Source organism: Anser cygnoides, chromosome 9 (genome assembly GCF_040182565.1).
Source record: "Anser cygnoides isolate HZ-2024a breed goose chromosome 9, Taihu_goose_T2T_genome, whole genome shotgun sequence".
NCBI classification, from domain to species: Eukaryota; Metazoa; Chordata; class Aves; order Anseriformes; family Anatidae; genus Anser; species Anser cygnoides.
In genome coordinates this window covers 16,843,451-16,865,460 of record NC_089881.1, presented here as the reverse complement: position 1 = coordinate 16,865,460, position 22,010 = coordinate 16,843,451, and the positions used below count along the sequence as shown (strand labels likewise).

The window sequence follows — 22,010 nt, the reverse complement described above, 5'->3', positions numbered from 1 at the left end:
AAAACTAAAATTAGTGCATTTAAGTTCACAAACTAAATTAACAGGTTTTCTTAGTCACTAGCTAAATATTAATGTCATCCGAATAGGAATGCTGTTGTTTGACAACTAGGAGTGTGGGAAAGCAGCTCAGTAACTTACAAAGAACAACACATTGCAAACTATTTTTAATCTGTTTTACTTTTGGCATTACCTATGCATAACTTTCCTCTTACAGAAATTCTCAGGGAGAAAAAAAAGAGATCATTGATTTATTAATCCTTTAACTTTTCTAACAGCACAAGTTACTGTTGCAATGACAATGCAGCAGGCAGGTCCACAGCTGCTAACAACTTGGGAACTCAACTCTGCATAAAATTAACCTTTACAAACGAAAAAAAGTATTTCACTTTTGTTAGCAACAGTACTAGATTATCAGTGAATAAAATCAACATACCTGATAATCCCCCTTCTAAAGAAAGGTAACAATCCATTCCAAACTCACTAAAATACTGTTGAACATGTGCATAAATCAGACATTCCATGCAGGTATTAAGACTGAAATGCTAATTCTGCTCTTATCCTAGACCAGCAAAATGGATTGAGTGTATTATCTAACGACAAATACTGTCTCAAAAAGAGACAGAGCATCTCATAAGCAAGAGTTAACTGCTAAGCGAGGGGCTCAGTAGGCTTCTGCTCAACTCAGACATCAAGCACCAGGAGAGGTGACAAGCTTCCCCTTGTCTACAAGAACTGTATGCACTTGCTGAGATGATCTAAATTGAGGACTCTTGCAACGCTAACGCCGAGCTTTGCCAATTACATCTAAAGACTGGGATGAAGGAGTTAAATGTATCACACAATTTCGGCAGTAATACTGCTTCCCCCCCAACTCCAGAGAGCAATAAATTTTTCTGATCAGCACCTCATAGAAACAAGTCAGCAATATCACATACAAGCTGGAGGAAAACTATTCCAGCTGACCTGACAGTTGCTGTGGCAATCTAGGAGGTCGTTATTGATGTAGGCCTGCAGGACAGTATCTCTTTGTTCTCCAGGATATGATGTTGTCAAGCGCTAAAAAAAAAAAAAAACAAAAAACAGTCAAATAAACGAATGGTAATGTGAATTGATGACCACTGAAGATTTAAAAGGTGCAAATATCCCATAGTTGAAAATTAATCCTCTTCTCACAGAGGAAAGGAATTCAACCTCAGTGATCTAAGGGAATGAGATGAAATGAACTGACCTGATGTCAGCTAAGTGATCCATTACAGACCCGTTACTCACAAGCTACCATCACTGTCCATACAGGAGGGATACAGCATGACTTCCCATAAAGTTAAAAAGCCCCTCTAATAGCTACAGATGTGGTGCTTTTCTAAAAGATCTCAGAATACTGGGCTAGAGGAACCACTGGTCAGACCTAACAGTTTTTGTTTGCTTGTTTTTTTTTTTTAAAATGTGAAAAATGGACATTGAAGCTTGACCAGAATTTCACTATTATCACTTTTCGCGTGTGTCACTTTGAAAGCGTCAGCTTCCTTTCCGGCAGGAAAATGAAACTTCCTGTTGTCACCTTTAATTTTCCCCAAAATACCAGTACATGATCTGAGTTAACTAAAACTGTAGGCTCCTGTAGAATGCCTTGACTATAAAGGAAAACTGATGATTAGATTCAGGTATTACTCTGATACAGCAGCATTTATATAAATCTGAAACAGAGCAAAACATAGAAAAAGGAGTTGCCAAAAACAACAACAATTTTCTTGAAAACACATCAGAAATAACTTCCACTGGAGATTTCAGGAATTTCTATCTGTCTTTCCTCAGAAAGGCAGGATGCTGCTACAAATACACACTTACTGCCTGGGCTTTCTTCATCATCTCAAGAGCATCAGTGAGCTTCACCGACAAAGACAGAAGGTGCCTACAATGCTGAGCTGTTCAACAGAACAATCAGCTTGCCCAAAAGATGGATTTTAGTACTGGACCCCTCCAGAAGGGACCTATTGATTTGTACAGTGGCCATCTCACTTACCCAGCGCAGAGCTTGCAGTAAGAAGGCTTTGAGGCGATCATTCCCTGTAATCAAATCTTTTTTCAGCTTCTCATAGTCCAAAGAGGGCAACAATGGCACATCCTGCATCTTTCTACAATGCAAAAGGGAAATTCACTGAATTTTGACATTCATCAAAACCCTCTCCTTATTCAGTGCAGCTGATGTTACTGAGGTGACAAGAGCCAAAACAGGAAGTTTGCTGCAGGAGAAGGGCTTCCACGTTTTTACACCTTTGCTATTTTTATTACTATATTAAAATATTAGGCTTAAAGCAAGGTTTTAAAACTTAGACTTATTCTTTCACCTTATGTTCAGCTCGTTTGTCATCCCAATTTAGAGATGCTAAATGATGAAAATTAGCCAGTTGATGATCTGAGTTTTTTAGCCACACAAAGGAGACATCAGTTCAGTGATGTCTGTCTTTGCTCTCTGTGGCCCACAAGGACTGGAAGACAGCAACTTGTGGCTCTTAGCACATGGTTACGACCAGACACAGTAACAAGCTGCAGCTCCAACTTCACCTCTAAGCCCTCACGAACACAGCAAAGTCTTCTCCAAGGCAAAGATGAATGGGTTTTTACAGGCTGCTGGCTGGTCCACATAAGATTTAATACAGGACCACATTCCACGCGCCAATACTATCCTGCTATTTTGAGTTTTAATACTGCAATAAAATTAATAAAAAGAAAAATAGTAACATTGCTTTCAATGCTTTAATTTTAATATTTAAATAAATTCCACTAAAGCAATTTTTACTCCTCTGTTCCTATCCTGCTACTTTTCAAAACAATTTTTAAATGCTATATATAATTGTCCCTTTAATTATCTTGTAAACAATGGAAGGATCAAAAGTGTTTCAAAACATCTAAACTCCTCAGACACACCATATCTATTCTATTTATATGGAAAAAATAATTAAATTAAGCAGAAAAGAATTGATCTTGAAGCACACAAAAAACATTTTACCCATTCCCCCTTTTCCTGGATTTGTGAGAAGCAAACCAGCCACAACAATAGGACCGTACTGTGCGGAAACAGCAAAGAAAATAAAGCAGCCAACTCGCAGGTGTGGAGTGGCAGATTTATTGGATTAGCAACATCCTGCTGAAATTAGGATGTTATTGAACCTGCCCAACAGAAGAATACTGATCACACGACATTTGCATGCAATGCTCACTGAGATCAGAGGAAGCACACAGACGGATTCTCATTTGCAGACCACAGGCAGCGCACTTCAATTTACTAATCCCTCCTCCTACTCTTTGCAGATATAACTGTAGCTCCACAATGAATACTTACACAGGTGCTATAGATGCTCTTAACATTGTGGAAGCCTGGATCAGAAAAAAAGAAGAAATCACAACAGATGAGTCCAAATACCATATCAGGAGTGTTATTAATGAGGTCCACAGTGAATTCTCTCACTCAAGTTCTGCAGTTCTTTTCCTATACAAACCTACGTTTCAAATTAGAAACACAGCTAAAAAAAAGGAAAGGACTTGAATATTTTTATTTATTTTCCCTCAGAGTAGTTCAAAAGTTAAAACATCTTGTGTTATGATCTAGTTACGCTATCTTTACTTTCATACTTCAAGTATTACCTACACTGAGAGCATTTAAAAATAAATAAAGGGGGGTGGGAGGTAGAAGAAAATACTACCTGAAGCCCACTGAGAAAGATGAAGACCTTGTTAAAAATATTTATCGACTTTAAAAATGGTATTACCTTAAAGCTGGAATATTTTTCAGGTGGAGACCTACCATGTATTTCAGCATCCAAATTTGCTACAATTCACTGTTTCAATACTAACAGTATCAGACTGCCTGTTGACATTAATATACACCTATATAATAATTACATAATTATGTAAAGAAAACACTATCCATTCTAGTACAGACAAAAGGGACGTGGAACAGCATGCCATTTCTCAGGGTTTCTGCCTAGGATAAATTCAATTTAAGCCTGGATATTTGCTCTCTGCTGCAGTGTGATACAGGGCATAGGAAGGCGCCATTGTTGCAGAAGTCAAAATGTCAACACAATATAAAAGTTGTCTGGTTTAATAAATATTTTTTAGCTAGAGCTAACTGTAGGTGAGCCAAGAAGCAGCAGTTCTGGCAAGGAAGCGCTTCATATCATGCATTCTGATGTCAACCACATGCCACATTCGCAGAATATTCTGTGTCTTCTTTTGTATTGACCTCACTATTTACTTTGTAAAAAATCTCTCATTACCACTTAGGTCTTTAAAACCAGTCCCCTCTTCTAACCTGGTCTCTTTCAAGGGGAGCTATACAATCCGTGTCTATTGTTAGATTTAAAACTGAGGGATTTAGTAGACAAAAGGCATGCAATACCATAGAGAATATTGAATTACACCAGCTGACATATTCTTGAAGGTGCTAGATTTCACAAACCTCATGGGTATCCTTTGTAATACACAGAACTGCTCTCTCAGATGTGAAATAAGCTTACATGCGCATTAGAAAGCATTTTATATTACGTTTAAGTCAATGAATGACCTGTACACAATAGCTAATCAACAGGTCATGCACTTCAAAATTAACTTGTCTTGACAGCACTTCTCACATATTAGTTTATTTTACACAGTGGAGAAGTCTTTCAGAGTATCATATACACCTCAACTATCTTCCCCTCATTTATTTGTATTCATTTTTTTTTTCAATAAATATCAAAAGTTTACTTTTGTTTAAACAAAACTGTTTTCCACATCAAAAACTACAATCTTGCACCTGAGTGTGTAATGAAGTCACAAATCATTTTCTTGCTTCCTTAGCACCCTCCTCCATTAAAAGAAACACGGAAGAAAGTGGCACACTATAGGACACTAATGCAGAAGAAATGACCTTGAGTCCTTGAAGACAAAAACGTGACACAAAGAACAGCAATGAGAAAAGAAACAGCAGGTTACTAAGAGGAAATAGATTAATATAAAAGCCCTCTGCTTCTCTGCAAAGTCTTTTTTACCCACTGATCCTTTGCTGCCGTAAAAAGAAAAATGTGCTCCAACCAAAATCCAACTAAAGGATCCACAACTGGTAAAGATACACACATCCCTCTTCTACACAAATAAACCTTTCCGGTAAGCGTAAGATTGAGAAAGCTTTTATAAATTTCAAACTAAAGACAATTCAATTGGAAAAATATTAGGGTTTTTAAAACTTAATCAGAACAAGCAGGACAACGTCCTATTAATTCCCAGATTAGTTTTACGGTGGCAGCTAGGGAGCAGCACAGCCTTTAAAAAGGTTTGGCTTTGTAGTTACCACACACAAACAGGCAGCTGTGATGCAGCCCCTATACTCGAGCTCCAAGGGCAGGACCACCTCGATGGACAGCCTTCTTGTCCAGCACTCGCTTTCCTGCTCGGACCCAAGCTTATCAGTCTAGAACCCACGCAGGATGAAGGCAGCTTTCTTAGGCTTTCAGTGTTCCTGGGAAAGCAACTTGGATACGGTTTATGTTACATTGGGTTCAACAAGGCAAAACAGACAAAGATTCTCAGGGCTGGTTTGTCCTTCACTGCACCTTCATTTTGCAGCCTGACTGACCACGGGCAGCACCACTGATAAGAAAGAATGCAACCACATCACAGGCAGAGATCTTTCTTCATCTGCATTTTCAATGTCTAATCTTCAAGCAAGTGATCCGAACACAGTACCAAGAAACACTGATCATTCTACTTATCGTCCAGGCTACCTGTAGCCACAGACCTTCATCTTTTCATCTTCTTATCCTATTATTACTTTTTTTTTTTTAAAGAGGAAATACATACTCCAGTGCTACCTTCTGCCCCTCCTCACTTTCTACCTGAGAGTCCCATTATCTTTTCTAATAGGAAGAAATGCAGAACCATCCTGGCATTTCATTTCAACTTGGTTGAATACTCCTATCCCTTAAGCAGAGCGCTCTTCTCCACCTCACAAAGTGCCTTTACCCTTCCCCTTCCTCGTGGGGGGGGCGATGTGTACCACACAGCGCCTTCCAGGAAGCCCACCAAAGCAAATAACTCTTCAGCCTCAGCACCTCCTTGCAGAGTTCACAAGATAACATTTGTTTGCTTGTTCACTTCTGTTTCTCCTCGCTGGTGCTATCTGACATTTCCCAGTCTCAGGATATTTACCCAGTTAAACATCTTTACATAACCTAACCCCAAAAAGCTCTGTTAAGCTCTAGTTCTTGACTTGGGCATTAGCTTTAATAAAAGGAAAAACCTCAAACACAGCTGGGTCCTACAAAGCAGCTCTTGGGTTTCATTAAAGCAGGAGCACCTTTAGTGCAATTAAGCCATATATTCTGGTCAGTGGAAGAAAGACATTTTCTTCCCCATTATCTCTGTACACAGTAGCTCCAAGGCCAAGCTTTCACACGTTTTACTTCTGTCAGGAGTTCCAGCTTAACCAGCCTTCCTCCCTCAACATATTCCTGCTACGGAAAGCAAAACCAAGAGATGCTCAGGAACAAAATCCTGCCCTGTTACAAAACTAATATCCGAACTCTTTTTTAAGTTCTTTGCAAAACTTTAGCCACATGCTTTTAAAAACAAAATTCCTTGTTGCAGATACATACAAAAACATGTAGTCTTCTAAAGTTATTTTTAGGGACAAGGGGATACATTTAAATGAGGAAAACCTTAATTTTCAAGTCTAAACTGACAATTTGGACTACTTTCTATAACGAAAGTGGGCAGAACATGGTCCATTTTGGCTTTTTTTTTTTTTTTTTGATCCTCACAGATCTTTTATTCTCTTTCTTGGTGTTTGTTCTTAAATCCAAGTGCTGAAACCTCATTTTGTTATTTCTGTGGTAATAATGCAAAAATTCCAGCCACACTGTGTTGTAGAGGGGAGAGAAGGGAGGAAGCAAGGGGGGCACAGGGCGAGAGAGAGTATTTGGATGCAGGAAACAAACTTATAACAACTACTTTTAAGTAATCGCATGAGATGAAGTTAAGCTATCAGCACTTTGCATTCATAGCCCTAAAAGCACTCTACAGTAAATAACATTCCTAATATTCTTACTAGGCTGGTAGAACCGTTACGATCTTCATCTCCAGGTGACGAATCCAGGGCCACAGAGTGAAAGTCAGAAGCACTGCCAAAGGTATCTTTCTCAGTCTGCACCCAACATTATTCTCCAGACAATGCCCTAGCTCCTCTTTACCAACAGTTTCTCAGATGAAAAATATTTGCTTCCAGGAGGTATTTTAACCTTAACATTTCCTCCCATCTCCTTTCCCTGGTCTTACCTTTCCTGGAATAGGTTAAAATAGTAATTCAACCTGCTGCAGAAGTATTTTGTACAGTGCCAGTCAATGAATGATTATGAAGAACACACAGTATACATGACTTAACTGCAATACCTGACTCCCAACATTAACAGACTTAATCTCGAACAAAATGCTTTTCATGCAGAACCATAGGACAGAACCATTTTTCCATAATTAAAGCACATGCAGAAACCAAGTGTCTTAAGGAAAGAAGAGAAACAAACACAAGAAAACAGCCCAAGCATAGCTCATTCTGGTAGGATCATGGGGTATGACTTATGTTTGTATTGTTTCTTACCAAAGCCAAGCCAGGTGCCATATTAAGTAATTTTGTCACAGTGCAGATTAGCCACAGATGGCAGCCCTTCGTTTTTGAAAGAAGAAAGGCTTGAATATGAACAGCATGGAATAAAATAAAGAAGTTCAAAGGGAAAAAAAATATCAATATTTATAAAAGAAAACAGATGCATTTCATCTGGAAGCCAAAAACACAGTAGATTTTATCAAATACTGTAGCGCTGTATTCAAATCACCTCCACTTTACAATTTGATGTATATATTCATAATACGCTGAAGGATGAAGCTGAAAGCCAGGTTCTGACCTCATTTACCATTATGAAAATACGCAATAAAATTCAGTGTAAATGCAATACAAATTCAGAATACTCCAAGATATGTGACGAATACACAAAGAGTAAAGCCAAAGTTCTAGCTAATTTGTACGACAATTAGAAACCACAAATGTGTATATTCAGCTCATCCGTTATACGCTGACAAGAAGACTGCTACATGCAGCTTATTGCATGTTAGGTTTTGAGCTTGTGTAACCTGGCAAGTCTCTACTGGGACCACGCAAATTTATTTCATAAGATGATCTGCAAATGCTTTTAATTATTTTTTTTTTAATCTTAACTTATACTAGACATATGCTGTTATGAAAACTTCCTAGTTGGCATATAAAACAGGTTCTGTAAGAGACCTGAAGCGTACGTGAAAAAAAAAAATCACCCTGTAATGCTATGTGATAGTGTAATGGCAATAGATGGCAGAAAAAAGAGAATACTATATATAAACAGTGAAGAGATGCTAGAGAAAACCAATATATGTATTCAAGAAATATCTCAGAATTAGCCAGATAGCTTTAAAAATTATAAATAATTCTGCATTGTAAGATAGTACATTCTGCATTGTATAAAATTATATGCAACTAAGACTCCCTGCCTAAGGGCAAAACTTTTCTTTAGCAAAGATAATTTAATTCACAATTCCTCATCTGTAAACAGCTTTTCTCAATCTCAAAAGAGACCATTATGAAAGGGAACAGAATGCTAAACACCAAGCAAAACATGGCCAGTATGACCATTCACATCATCAACAGGAACAGGTTGCCTGATAGAGGTGGTCTTCTGGTACCTGTGGTCACACAGGTGAACATGAGTTACATTCTCTATGTCAAGACAAAAAGACACATTCAGTGATTATTTCTCAAAATAAAATGTCATTTTAAGTAGAAAGTTGATTGTCCACCCAGGTTACGGTAGTTCCTGGTGAGGAATACATTTGAGGAAAAAGTATGATTTTCTTTGAAAAGTGAAATCTTGTTTTACCCTAACAAAGCAGAAAAAAATACAAATATGGATGATTTTCAAGTAGAATACTGACTGACATTTTTCAGAATTGGTGTCAATCACTTTTATGATTTGATTACATACTGAGTTACTCAGAAGTAGACTCATTTCCTCTCTTTGCAAAGAATGCACTGACTACAGGCAAAATTAGATTCTTATGGTGTACTTGTAATATTGCCAGAATACAAACTTCCATCTGGGTTACAGAAGTCACAGGCAGTACACAAAATATTGTTTTGCTTTTTCAGTTTTCAATTAAAAAGGGCCATTTTAATTGTATGAAACAACTTGATAATCTCTACTACAAAGTTTCACTTTACAAATTAAAAATACAAACAAAAAATAAGACACACCCCTAAAAAGCACAATTCAATTTACTGCATTGTCTTAAGCACTGATATCTATCTGCTTACTCAAAGGTGCTGTGGGATCAGATGGTGTTGGCACACTCCAAAGACTTCAGGTCATATACACTGACTTTCACATGGAAGAAACAATAGTTTTCCGCGTATTATAAAGAAGCTGTGTTTCATGTGAAAAGTTGTGGACAAAGCTGCTCTTTTGCTGACATGCTGTGTTACATGTATTAAAAGCCATAAGGTTACTTAGAACTTCTAGTCTGTTCTCCATGCATAAATTCCAAGCCTTGAACATGTTTTTGGCTCTGTATGAACCATACAGTTAATGTAATGACAAGTTAAAATGCGCAGAAAATTGTTATACATTGTGAAATGAAGAGAGACAAACTGTGACAGACTGCAGCAGGCAAGGTGAAAGGATATAAAGATATAGACACTTACATATCCGTCATCACAAGGGCTCATAGAGTAATATCCCTTTATGGGCAAACAGGCACACATTAAAATAAAGAAGATTAAAAAAAACAAGTTAACAGAAATAAATCACAGAGAAATGCACAGTTCTAAGAAAACAACAAATTAAAATTAGCTAAGTATTAACAGACCATTAGCTTTGAAAAGAAAAGTATAAGCATCTTCTCCCATTCCACATACTTTACGTTTTAGGACCGAAATCAGTGTGTTTCTCTTGTAACATACCTAGTCTGCGCATTATTCCATTGCAACTGTCAGTTAGAATAGCTGTGTACCAAGCACTGACACATTCATGTGGATCCATGAATTGTTCTCTGCATTGAAGCAGCTAAGGAGACAGGTACCAATGAACATGGTATCTATCAGAAGACCTCAGCTTCCGAGAAAGCAGCTGTAGATTTTCTCCATACTTGGCTGGAATTTCTCACCAGCGTATAATGAAAGCTGAAACAATCTGAGGTGTTTCAGCAACATTATCTATTCCTCATCCCAAAAGGTTCCACGGTTACATTAAGGAAAAGTCTCTAGAAGGAAACCTATGATTTAGCTACTGAAGTAAAAAATCAAAGATAATTCATGGTTTGAGTAGTTTAGTAATATGTCCATGTTCTCTTTACTTAGACTATTATATTTAATAGATTTAACCTACAACAGGTCAATATCTAAAGAGAGCAGTTGAATTCTCTGAAGTGAAAGAGTATTTTAACTTCCCCAGCACTATGCATGTGCGCATACACACACACAGTTCCTGGCTAAGGCAATTTAAAATTAAATTTAACACAATAGACAACATAGAGAGAAACCAACAAGTGAGCAAAAAGAAACCAGGAGATAACCTCCGGCATGATGAGATGGAATTTCAACACATTCGTGACCTAAGCCAATGAAAATGTCCATAGGCATCAAGACAAGGATGACATTCAACAATTTGAGGACAGTACCAGGAAAAGTTTGTGGAAACCCCTACACTGATGTCAACGCCTTATCTTTAGAGAAGAGGAATGTAACAGTTAATACAAAGAGGATGCCCAAATTGCTGCAGATAGCAGATATATGTGAAAAAGGCATCACGTATGGTGACAACAGAAAAAAAGAACTTCTTTCTTTACACAAGAAGGCAGGTTTGTTTCTTCTTTATCACATATAAGCAATAACATTTAAGAATCATCCCATGGACAGGGATGGAGAAGAAATATGTATTTCATCCTAAGAAAAGCTTAGTTACACTACATGCTGTTTGCTGTAAGTATTTTGAAGTGAAAGAGCGTACATCCACATAATGCTTGGTGAATCCACCCTGAATGGCTCAGAATAATAAAAAGTGACTTCTGTTTCCATGTCTCCTAGGTTTCGTGTGGACTGCTGATGCTGAAAACATTATGACAAATAAGAAACAGAATGGCTGCCATTAACTATTACAACTTGGTGGCACGTTCACATTTGCAGTATAAAGTTTTTGAGGAAAAAAGTGCATACTATGGGGAAAAACAAAACAAAACATGCTAGTCTTTATGGCTTTTCCAACAAATTAAAAAAAAAAAATCCACCCTGTTTACAGTTTGTAAGTCACGGACTAACTTCAAAGAACTGGTGCTTTTGTCCAGATTGTGACAGAACTAACCACCCCCCTCAGCTTCAAAAGAGCTGTGCCAAAAGACATCTAAATCTTGCAAGGGAGATTAATTCAACTAATTGGAGTGACAGGTAAATATAATCAGACTGAACAGCAGCAAAAACATAATGGGTATTTATTCTATTCCATGACAGAGGAACAATATATGCAATCAACTATACAGCTTTCTAATCACAGAACCATTTTCCAGTGGTTAAAACGCATCTTGACTATAGATGGAGACTGCACACGTGAAGAAGAGCTTCCTGTTTTTACTTTAATCCAAAATTTAGAGAATCTTATTACAGTAGCCCTAATCCAAGAAATTCCAGGAAGGTGTGCATCATATATGAATCGGAAAAATCTATTCATGGGTTTAAGATGGAGCCCATGCTTAAGAGCTACATTGGATGGGGACTGAACGTACAACACTTCAGAGGATCTAATCCAAGCTGGTAAAGAGCCAGAATCCTCTAGGCTTCATGACGTTTATTAAACAGATGCAGTTGCATGCAACAAAAGACTACAACCCATGTTTCTCACCCACCAGACAAACCAGTTTTAGAAGAAGGAAAAAAAAGTAGAACAGCTTATCATGTGATTTACAAATATAAGGGACTATATTAAGCAACTGTATTTAAAACTATTCATTTCAAATTTACCCACCATTTCCCACATCAATTTCCTGCCCAAACAAACATTAGAAAGTCAGGAATCTGATTAAATCTTCAGATGAATGTTTCCTCAACTTCTCAGAACTGGTACTCTGACCTCCTCCTGTTCTTAGATGCAGACCTTTTGCTCTGACAATTTTCTCAGATTCCTTATCTCCCAATTCAGAAGCACACATGTCAAATGACACGATCGAAGATGGGGATAACATTGAATCGCAGCTAGGAAAAAAAAAGCCTTATGATACAATAGGGCCTTACAGAAGCGTTAGAAACATCTCCCATCTGTAACGCTGTACTGCGGCCTCTATCCCCCTACGTGCACCAGATGCATCCTGTTAAAGGACGGCAGATCAGGCTCACAAGCTGACCCATGAGGTCACAGAGCTGGCAAGAGACATAAAGCTGCTCTACAGAAGAATGAGATCCAAGCCAGCTTACAGGAGAGCACAAGGCAACAGCCAACACCAGACACCCTCGCTAAGTAAGATTTCACGGGGGTGATTACACTGGGAAAGTCTTTTGGTCTTGCCTCAAGTCTCAAAGCCAGTTCTGGAAGAAAGACTAGTTTGGGGATTTGTCCTTCTGATATGGATTTCTTTCCGTATGAAAGGACAGGCCTTTAACCACAGGAGACAAACCAGGAAGCCGATGTTTGTACAGTAACAGCACACATTAGTAAGTGACACATACTGCTTTTACTGTAAGCTCAAAGCCTGAGACCTCAAGGCTTTATATTAGACAATATTGCTTTTCAGACAATAAAAGCTGTGCACCAAGTACAATGCACTGGGAACAAAATAAAGTTTACAGGCAAGTAATGCTACCAAGGATATAACCCAAGGCATACTCTTTAACTTCCTTGGGCAATACATCATTTTGGTTACAGCATTGGTACAGGCCTCCTTCCCAATCTATCCTAAAACTACCAGTGTGCTGTAGCTGAAACAACAAAATACACCGTAAGGCCCACGTACACATCTCAGAGCATGATGCTACAATCTTAGAGCATGTCAACTGTGCACTGAGTGGCAGATCTTCAATGTCAACAGGACTACAGAATGCCTGTCTGCAGCCAGAAAGCAAAAATAGTTTCTTACCTTCCTAAAAAGAAGTTCCAAAGTTTATCCGTGCATGATTTACTTCAAGGACAGAAATTATCAGTAAATAAAAAATTGAGGCATCACCTCCTAATTGCCTTTAAAATCTGCATTACACAGCTAAGGGATGACTAAAAACACACTCCTCCTAGCAGCACTTACGGCTTTAACATCTTCTGCTCTCAGAACCTGCTCCCGAATTTGGATTGTCCTGAGTTGTGCCAGCACAGCTGACTGAACTCAAGCATCCATTCTTCCCAAACAACATAACAAACATCCAAACATCCCCTAAGCGGTAGAAATTTAAGGCTGTGTATCAGCACAACAAAAAGGAACTTCCTACCTAATGATTTCCTTGGCTGCTAATCTAGAGATACTGATCCACCAAAATTAATTTATTTAGGGATTTATGGGCCTGACATCAATGGTATTACTGGGACAAGGCCAAATCCAGAATACTGAAAGCCCAGGTAAACTAAAAAGTCCTAATCGATTTTGTTGGCAAAGATGAAAAAAAGAAAAAAGGAAAAAAAAAGGACTTTTAATGGCTGAAAACAATCTTTAGAAATAGACTTAAAAACAAACAAACAACACTCATCTTGCTTATCTTGCCTACACAGTGAACATAATGGTAAGGATGAGCAAAGGAGCTAACCCTCTACTAGTCTCTTCCCTCCACGGTTCTACAGGTGACGGCTCCTTACAGCGGAAGGAGTTTTGTGAGACAGAGTAGCTGGCAGGACCACATTCTAGTGACTCTAATTAATTATAAGCAAGAAGTGATGGGACCTTCCAACACAAATCCAGCACAGATGTTGCAAACACATTCTGCTACGTTGTCTAGGTCATGATGCCTCCAGCTTTATTCCAAAACTTATCAGAAAACCTGAAACCACTTAAGGATAGAACAATAACATCTAAGTGTATAACAATGAGGAATTTGGAACCCCTAAAGAAAAAGTAACGTGATGCCTTGATGACCAACAGTCTGAATTTGGTTTTTAGTCAGTCTCATCTGGCTTCATGGATCAACAGAGGCAGGGAGTGGTTAGAAGTATTTTGGGGCTATACACATACCATATATATGTGTTCTTATTTCTTATTTGTGTTTCTGCATGTTTGCTGTTCACATATGAAAACAAAACTCTTTACATGGGAAATAAACAAGAAAATATTATTAACCAAGTAGGATACAAGGATAAGACTGGGAAACCTGGTTATGTTTTAGTTAAGGTCTACAGCAAAGGCTGTGATTAGCCTTGTCTCCATAACTTGGCTAATGCCTCGGATAGGCTGAGTACATGAGCCTGCTTATAGAAATGGCGTTAGATTTCAACCACAGTAGCTACTATAACCTCACTGTCAAGGAGTGACCTGAACCAGCTGAGAAACCGTTAATCTAAATAGACTCAGTGCTATAGTTGTCCTGGCCCTTCCCTAGAGAACTTTGATGGCACAACAACTGCCTCAAGTACTGTGGGTAGGGGAGCCATAAAGTCACACTGAAAGAGTTATGCGAGTAAAACCTCATATAAAAACAGGTTCAACTGTGCCAGAAGAACACAGCTATATTCAGCTTAACCTAGTTAATTTGGGACAGAAAGGAGGCAAAAATTTACTTCCAGTAGGGCAGAAAAACCACCACCATCAAAACCTCTTTCTCTGACCTACCTACATAGCTGGAGATTACATTAAAGTGGCCATGCTGGCACAAGTACAGTGGCAAATGCATTTCCAGAGCAAATAAGCTTTTAGGGATGTTTTTAGAGAAGCAGGAGTAAGCAAACATGATGCAGAAGGTCGATAGGCATTTGAGCATCATTTTGTAGAAGAAAACAAGGTATGGCTGGAAGAGATTTTGAACTGTCACCTAATCTGTCCTGGAGGAGCAACCAAGCATCAACCTTTCCTGGTAAATGGTAACTATTCGTCTATTTTGTTCTTAAAAACTGTGACAGAGATTCTGGCTGATACACTGTGTTTATACACTGCTGCTTACCCACTTCTTCAATGATCACTTATTGATCTGAGAAGTCTTATAAAGTCTTCTTTCACAGAGAATGAAACAGACGTTTATAGCTAAAGGCTACATGTCTAGCAATAATCCACCCAGCTTTTATCAGTGAAGATGCAGCTTCAACCACTTCTGTACACTCTGCAGTGAATAGAGAGAAAAATCAACAACTTCCACAGGGATGACACTTTTCCCTCTGCCCACTTCCCAAAAGGGTTCAAGAGATCAGAGGGTCAACTTATGACACAAAGAACAGAAATAATAAGGCAGCACTACGCAAATGGAGCAACTTGAAAGTGTAGAAGAAGAAGGGAAGCCTTGATGCAACTAAAGCACAGGAACAGACAGAAGAGGGCGTGTGGCTGCACCAGATGGCAAAATGCAGATGACTGGGGTACACCAAGCATTCCCTTGGAAAGCTGTTGACAAGGAATAATGGAAGATCCCAGAAAATTGTTGGTTAGAAGGCTGGCAGGAGGGGGGCTATGATAAGGGGTGGGACATGGCATAACCATGCACCACGGACATGGTGGACATCAGAGAGGAATTATAGACTATCCCTGATATTGAGGTAGGTGACAGAGGTCTTGGTTCCTTCCTGAACCCCTGGAAACACAGCCTGCAAAAGAGTGCACCTCTTAAATACACCGCAAGTCTGAGGCAGGAGTTCTGACCATTAACAATGAAGCAAGGGTATTTAATTCAGCTTGAAGAACAATGAGGAATATCTACCTCTGAAAGTAATAACACAGAGAGAAAAAAGAAAAAGGAATATTCTTCTTATCTCCTCATCTTTCTGTAACAGATCTTCAAGAGGAACAAAATGTACCCATAGTGTTTTTGTTATTAAAAACTTTGGCTAGGATAAGGAATAAGAATCTTATTTTCTTCTGCTTTTCCTTTGACACTTTACAAAGCTCTCTTACTGCAAAGTTACGTACACATGAATGTCTGCCATGGCCAAAATAATAAGCTTAAGTCATGAATTTGGCTTGTCATTCTAAAGTAGTGGCACACTATTTTATTCAAATGTTTGAGGAGTTCTAATATTAACAATTATTTGAAAAACATGAAGCTAGAAAAGATTTGAACAAGCTAGGTATTAAAACAGGTTGTGCCACTGAACAGCTCTTACACTATCATTAAGTCATGTAATATTTCACACCCACAGGCACAGTTTCGTGGACACTAGAAACTACCCTAAGATGGACCTTCTGCTGAAAAAAAAGCTCCCTCTCCACAATGGCATAAAAGATTGAGCGGAGCAGAAATGGGCACAAGCAGCCAGGTAAATTGTAGCCGTTTGACAGTAACAAGAGACTGATGGAGAGAGAGGAAAAAAAAAATGGCATCCTGAGATGCTTATTGGTAAGATTGAAGATCTTCAGATACGAAGCTAAGCCCATCATGTAAATCAACAAGGTGGCTTGGGTGTATGATTCTAACAACAGCTTTTGCAAAAAAAGGGAAGTCCTCCCTTCCTCTTTTCCCCACGTGTTCTCATTATCCTGTCGGGTGCTCCTTCTTTAGCTGGTTAAACCAATTCACTCTGGGGTTATAGGAGCACCACTGACAGCAGAAAGGAACAGAGCATGTGTCCAGAGCTGAGCGATGCAACCACCTCCTCTTAGCTACATTAAAATCGATTAAGACATGCCATCAAACCACACTCAAGACATTAGCTTATTATTTTTTTAAAAAATAAAACAAACATCGTTAGCAGTTTTAGCAAACGCACAGCTCACTGTGTTATCATAACAAGAGAATTAATCATATTTATGCAGCTATAACTGCGTAACTGTCATTCACTAGCACATGAGATCGACAAAACTTTACGCCACATTCTTATGCAAACATGAACACATTATCTTTCATCTTTTACGACTTCAAATCCCTTGTTTAATACACAGCTCAAGTGGTATTGTACAAAACCAAACTAGAAAAAAAAAACCACAAACATTCATACTTACTGTTCCAGGCCTTGTGAAGTCAATACTTTGTGCTACACTTTGTCTCATCTGATTGCTAAACAAGCGAACACAAACACTTTGAAGATATTCTGGTGTGATCTAAAAATTAGGAAATATAACAAGAGAACAGGATTATATAAAACTGACATTTTCTACCAGACAAGCGTTCGTATACTTGAGGGTTTTTGAGGGCTAGAAACCACACGCTTGATGCAAGTGCAAGGTATGTACTCAAACTATAGTTTTGGTCAGAAATTAAGAAAACTAAACTCTCTTCATCAGGGAATAGTTTTGCTTTTCAGAACTTGCATTAAACAATTTCAGAATCTGGCAGAAAAAGTGAACTGTCACACCAGTGTTTGCACATAGATTTTCCTCAATCAAGAAGAAGTAAGTTCTCCAACAATAAGTATGAAGCAGTTTTAAGCTTTAGACATAAACAATGATACGCTGAAGTGTTACCTATCTGAAGAGTAGAACTTAAAATCACAGTTGTACAGAAGAGAGAAAAAAATAAGTTACGCAGTACAGGACTTTATGTTTCAAGGCAAAACATCTCAGCGGGTTTAGACTTTTTGTTCTGCGAAATCCACACCACAGCAGAATTGCCTAATTGCAGAATAGTTATTTGCTGCCCCAAAACAAAGGAGAGAGATTATAGAAAGGGGAATAGGGACACTTATAGCAAGAAAACAAGACCCTTCAAATTCAGAATGCTGTAATTTCAGCATTATTTTATACAGTGTCCAGCTCCACTTTGGAAAGTGACAGAAACCAAGAATCCTAACGAAAGAGCACCATCAGCTGGACACATTTGGGAAGGCTCAAATGACTGCCCAGTACAAGGCTTACAAAGAAAATTTAACAAGCATCCATCCTCCCCCACAGAATGTAAGGGAATATCACCTCAGAGAGCAATGAAGCCTGCAAGGGTAGGCAGGAAATGACTGCTACATTTCTTATTGCTTTTGAAACTCATGAAAAGTATCAACAGATATGTTTTCTAATCTGCTGTAAAACAAAATCCACACATACAGGCAAATTCTTCCCTGCAGTAGTGATGTAAGCAGACAGTAATCCCAGCTGCCGAGTGGCAAGCTACAAGATCGTCATGCTGATGAGACGAGGAAGGTACATACTGGTATTTCAGCAAGCAACACGGGAACTCCAAGGTCATTCTCCCTGCTAACAATTCACAGATCCCTTAAAAGCACCTAGAGGCCACTAACATCTGCCGTAGAGGCCTGCTTGCACAGCAGATGAGGTGTAAAACCTCTTTGTATAAAAAATACCCATAAGAAAGTTGTTCTTTCTCCAGTCAAATACACGTGTGGCCCATTTGATAAAGTAAATAACTCATTCATCCCCCCCAACACTTCCCTTTACCAACTAAATTAACAAGTTCAGCTTAGCAGAACAGAGAGCAAAGCTCTTCCTCACCAAAATTTTGAATAAATAGAGAAGATTGTTTCCGCCACTGTGCAACTTAAAGCAGACCTGGCAGCTGTTTTAAAATATACAAGAATCTCTGATGGGCTGAACTGCAGTCAACAATCACAGTAACTCCCTCTAATCACTGCTTATGCCAAAGCTCAAAAGGGGACTCCCACGAGAGATCTGAGAGGTCTTGTGAGATTATGCTACTTTCTACAAGATTTCTGAGCTGACACAATTCAACTCAGGCTCTGCATCACCTTTATCCTAGTACACAGGGGCAATGGAAGAAACTCAACCCAAGCACTGTGTTTCATCAGTAAAGAGACAATACTTACAGAAATGCTCATAACTATGAAGCTTAATTCACTTTTTAGTGGCATCACTCCATTTTTGGGGGGTGGGAGGAGTGAAGCAAGTACACATCTGAGTCACCTCTTACCATCTTGCCATTGACTGTTGCCTCCAAGGAATCCACAAGCTCTGCAGTGACTCCAATGAGATTATGGTAGTCTGCTTGCATTTTGTTAAATCGCTTCAGGTAGGTCATGGTCCTGTGCTCAGACTCCGCTAACTGTTGATGAAGATGTTGCAACATTTCTGTCAAGATAATAATAAAAAGGAAATAAAATCACCTTTTCAACTGAAAGGGTAGAGAACCCAGAAGCATTTTTACTGCTGCAAAGGGACAACTTTGGCTGCTGATGTGGAATTTTATCCAAAGGGTGGAACTTCACTGCAAGGATAATTCCACACTACCAGTGTGATTTCATTTCCTCACTACAGCTACAAGTACTTAACCTTACCTTAATTGCACAAACAATTGCTTTACAGTTATATGCTGCAGCAATATAACTACTGGACAGTAAACGTCACTGAACACACTTGTGAAAAGGATACTAATTTAAAAGCCTTAATACAAGAAGTTCTGTGCTGTTAGAGACAAAAATGAGAGTGTGAGCATCTAATCAGAAGAATTTATGACAAAATGCAGCCCAGATGTGGTTAAGTGTTACCTACACAGGAGATGCATGCACCATCTTATACATTCTCTAAAGTAATAGTAGGTAAAAACATTACAGAGTAACTGCAAAGCTCTAGCTGCTACTTCAAAAATAAAACAGAAAAGGAGAAAGAAAGTAACTAAGATTAATACAAGTGCTTGGAAGGTTATATTGTAAAGCTGGAAGTTTTTTCCTGTTAATTTATAGACATAGGCCATTGACAATTAAATTATGTAGGTCTCTTTGTATTTTACAATACATACTAAGTCTTGCATCTTTTAAAGAAAATGGAACAGCTCATAGAAAAAAATTACATTCAAGTTAACCAGCTCCCCATTTGTTATTAAAATAGTCAATGGATTCTTAGAAGTTGCAGGGAATTCCCTACTTCATTTGATCACAGATGCCTTCAATTTTACAACTTTTTTTTTTCTTAGGTGATTCCATTATTTATTCGTTCACGGTGAGCTATATTAGTTACTTTTAATACCCACTTCAGTTTCTGGAAATAACTCCAATTTTTATTTCTATTTATTTTCTGTCTAAATTAAAAAAAAAAACAACAAGGTAACATTCCCAATACATTTTGCTTCTTCAGATTCAGTTAATTTAGAGATGAAAGAAGCAAACTAAACGCCAGGATCTGTATCCTTCATTCCTGTTCTCAGACCTAGCAAAATTACCATTATACATGGAAGTCATGAACACAATCTGGAGCTGGGTACCAGAGCAGGTATCCCTACAACCAGACAAAACTATGAAGAGAGGCACTATAACGCTATTTTTATTCTGATGTTTATGTATTTTGCTAAAACATTACATTTTAAAGCAGTTTGATGAGAAGCCAGCATTGCTCCCGTGTTGTGAAAAAGACCTAGCACCCATCTGCAAACAGACTGAATATTTACCATAAAACATTCTGTTAAACAAAGTGCAGGAATTAGCTTGACTACGGAATTTCAAACAGAGGTAGGATTCTTTTTCACAGATTTCAAAACTTCTTGGATTCAAATACAGCATTCCGAACAGCCTAATATAACACAGTTTAGGTCCACACAGACCCAGGAGGCAGAAAAGTAAATAGCTCAAGATGCAAAACTGGAAATTAGAAAAACAAATTCCTTTTCCTGGCTTTGAACAGACTTTGTCCATGACCTTTGAGGAAACCATCTTGCACTTTCATGATTCACTATCTCTTTTCGTAACAATATAAATCATACCTTCCCGTATCACAGAAGTGCTGGGAAACATAACTGATGTAAGTGGAAAACTTTGGGATGGTCATCTAGAGAATCCTACAGCAATGTGAAGTTTCACTGCACAGTTATGTTTCGCGTTTGAAAAAACCTCAGCATGCACAACTGCTGCGTATACTGCTGTGCTGTGCTGAGCTGAACACCTTGCAGCTATGAGAAACAAGCCGTGGAGAATCTATGTACAGTTATTTAAAAACACAACTGTCCCTTGCCGTTTACTCCCCTGCTCTCTGAAGTCAGGCACAAACCTCTGCTCTGTTCCACGGCGGCTTGCATACAGATGGTAATAATCAGCAGAGTGAAGAACGGGGAGTGGGAGCGGTATCTAAGTACCACGGCTTATCTCGCAGAGCCTTCACAAGTTGTCTTCTACCGTCAAGTTATATTGCAGATAGCGATATACTAATTACGTGTAAATATCGCCCAAGCAACTGTACAGGAAGTTACTTGCTGACAAACTGCTTCTTAAAGCAATAAACACGTGGACTTCAGAGACAAGGCTGTCAAAAATTACTGTTCAGGTAGAACTGCCCTTAAGACTGTCATTATAAACGAAAAAGGTAAGTCATTAGGTAGCTTTTTGAATTCTGATCTTGATATATCTTGTGGATTTACAGTGTTTCTGAAATAGGCTGGGTTTATCCCATTTATATGAAAAGCAATAGATGGCACAACAGCTTATTTCTACTTTCAGAAAATTTAGCAAAACGAACTTTTTATGGGATCTTTTGGAGAAAAAAAGTGTATTAGCTATAAATTTACAGTCTTAAAATAAAGCACAAAATGCAGAGAAGGTACATTTTCTTAATTCTAATCTATATGTTTTGATTTATGAGTTTTTAAGAAAAGTTATTTTATTCTGACAGCCATCTCCCCTCTTAGAGTGGCTCCTTTCTGAGAATCATTCATGAATTGGCACTCTGCGCCTGCAGGATTTGTGACTGATGCTTTTTATCCAACTGCAAATCTAGCAACCCTAATGGTATTTTTTTTTATATACTTCCTTGGAGGGAGCAAAAACCTGTGTGAAATAACAGAGGCTGGGTCAAGCCACAGGTGGTGCTCAAATACAGCAAAATGCGCTTAAAAATAAGAGCTAAGATAGATTCCAAAGACAACCCAAATTTTTCTTCCTTGATAATAATCATACAACTTT

At 38.4% G+C, this 22,010-nt stretch overlaps 1 protein-coding gene across 2 annotated transcripts in view; it reads right to left on the bottom strand.

The window, feature by feature from the left end:
* Positions 1 to 22,010, bottom strand: part of ARMC9 (armadillo repeat containing 9) — a 64,533-nt gene that overhangs the window by 32,226 nt on the left and 10,297 nt on the right. Inside the window, exons 8-13 of one of the 2 annotated variants that reach the window (XM_048076642.2) lie at positions 19,037 to 19,194; positions 17,161 to 17,259; positions 9,761 to 9,796; positions 3,341 to 3,375; positions 2,021 to 2,132; positions 964 to 1,056 (exon numbers count right to left, since the gene is read on the bottom strand). In XM_048076642.2, the coding sequence (XP_047932599.2) occupies positions 964 to 1,056; positions 2,021 to 2,132; positions 3,341 to 3,375; positions 9,761 to 9,796; positions 17,161 to 17,259; positions 19,037 to 19,194 (533 nt within the window). The remainder of the gene's footprint in view (positions 1 to 963; positions 1,057 to 2,020; positions 2,133 to 3,340; positions 3,376 to 9,760; positions 9,797 to 17,160; positions 17,260 to 19,036; positions 19,195 to 22,010) is intronic. The other variant, XM_013195017.3, reaches the window with a different exon arrangement.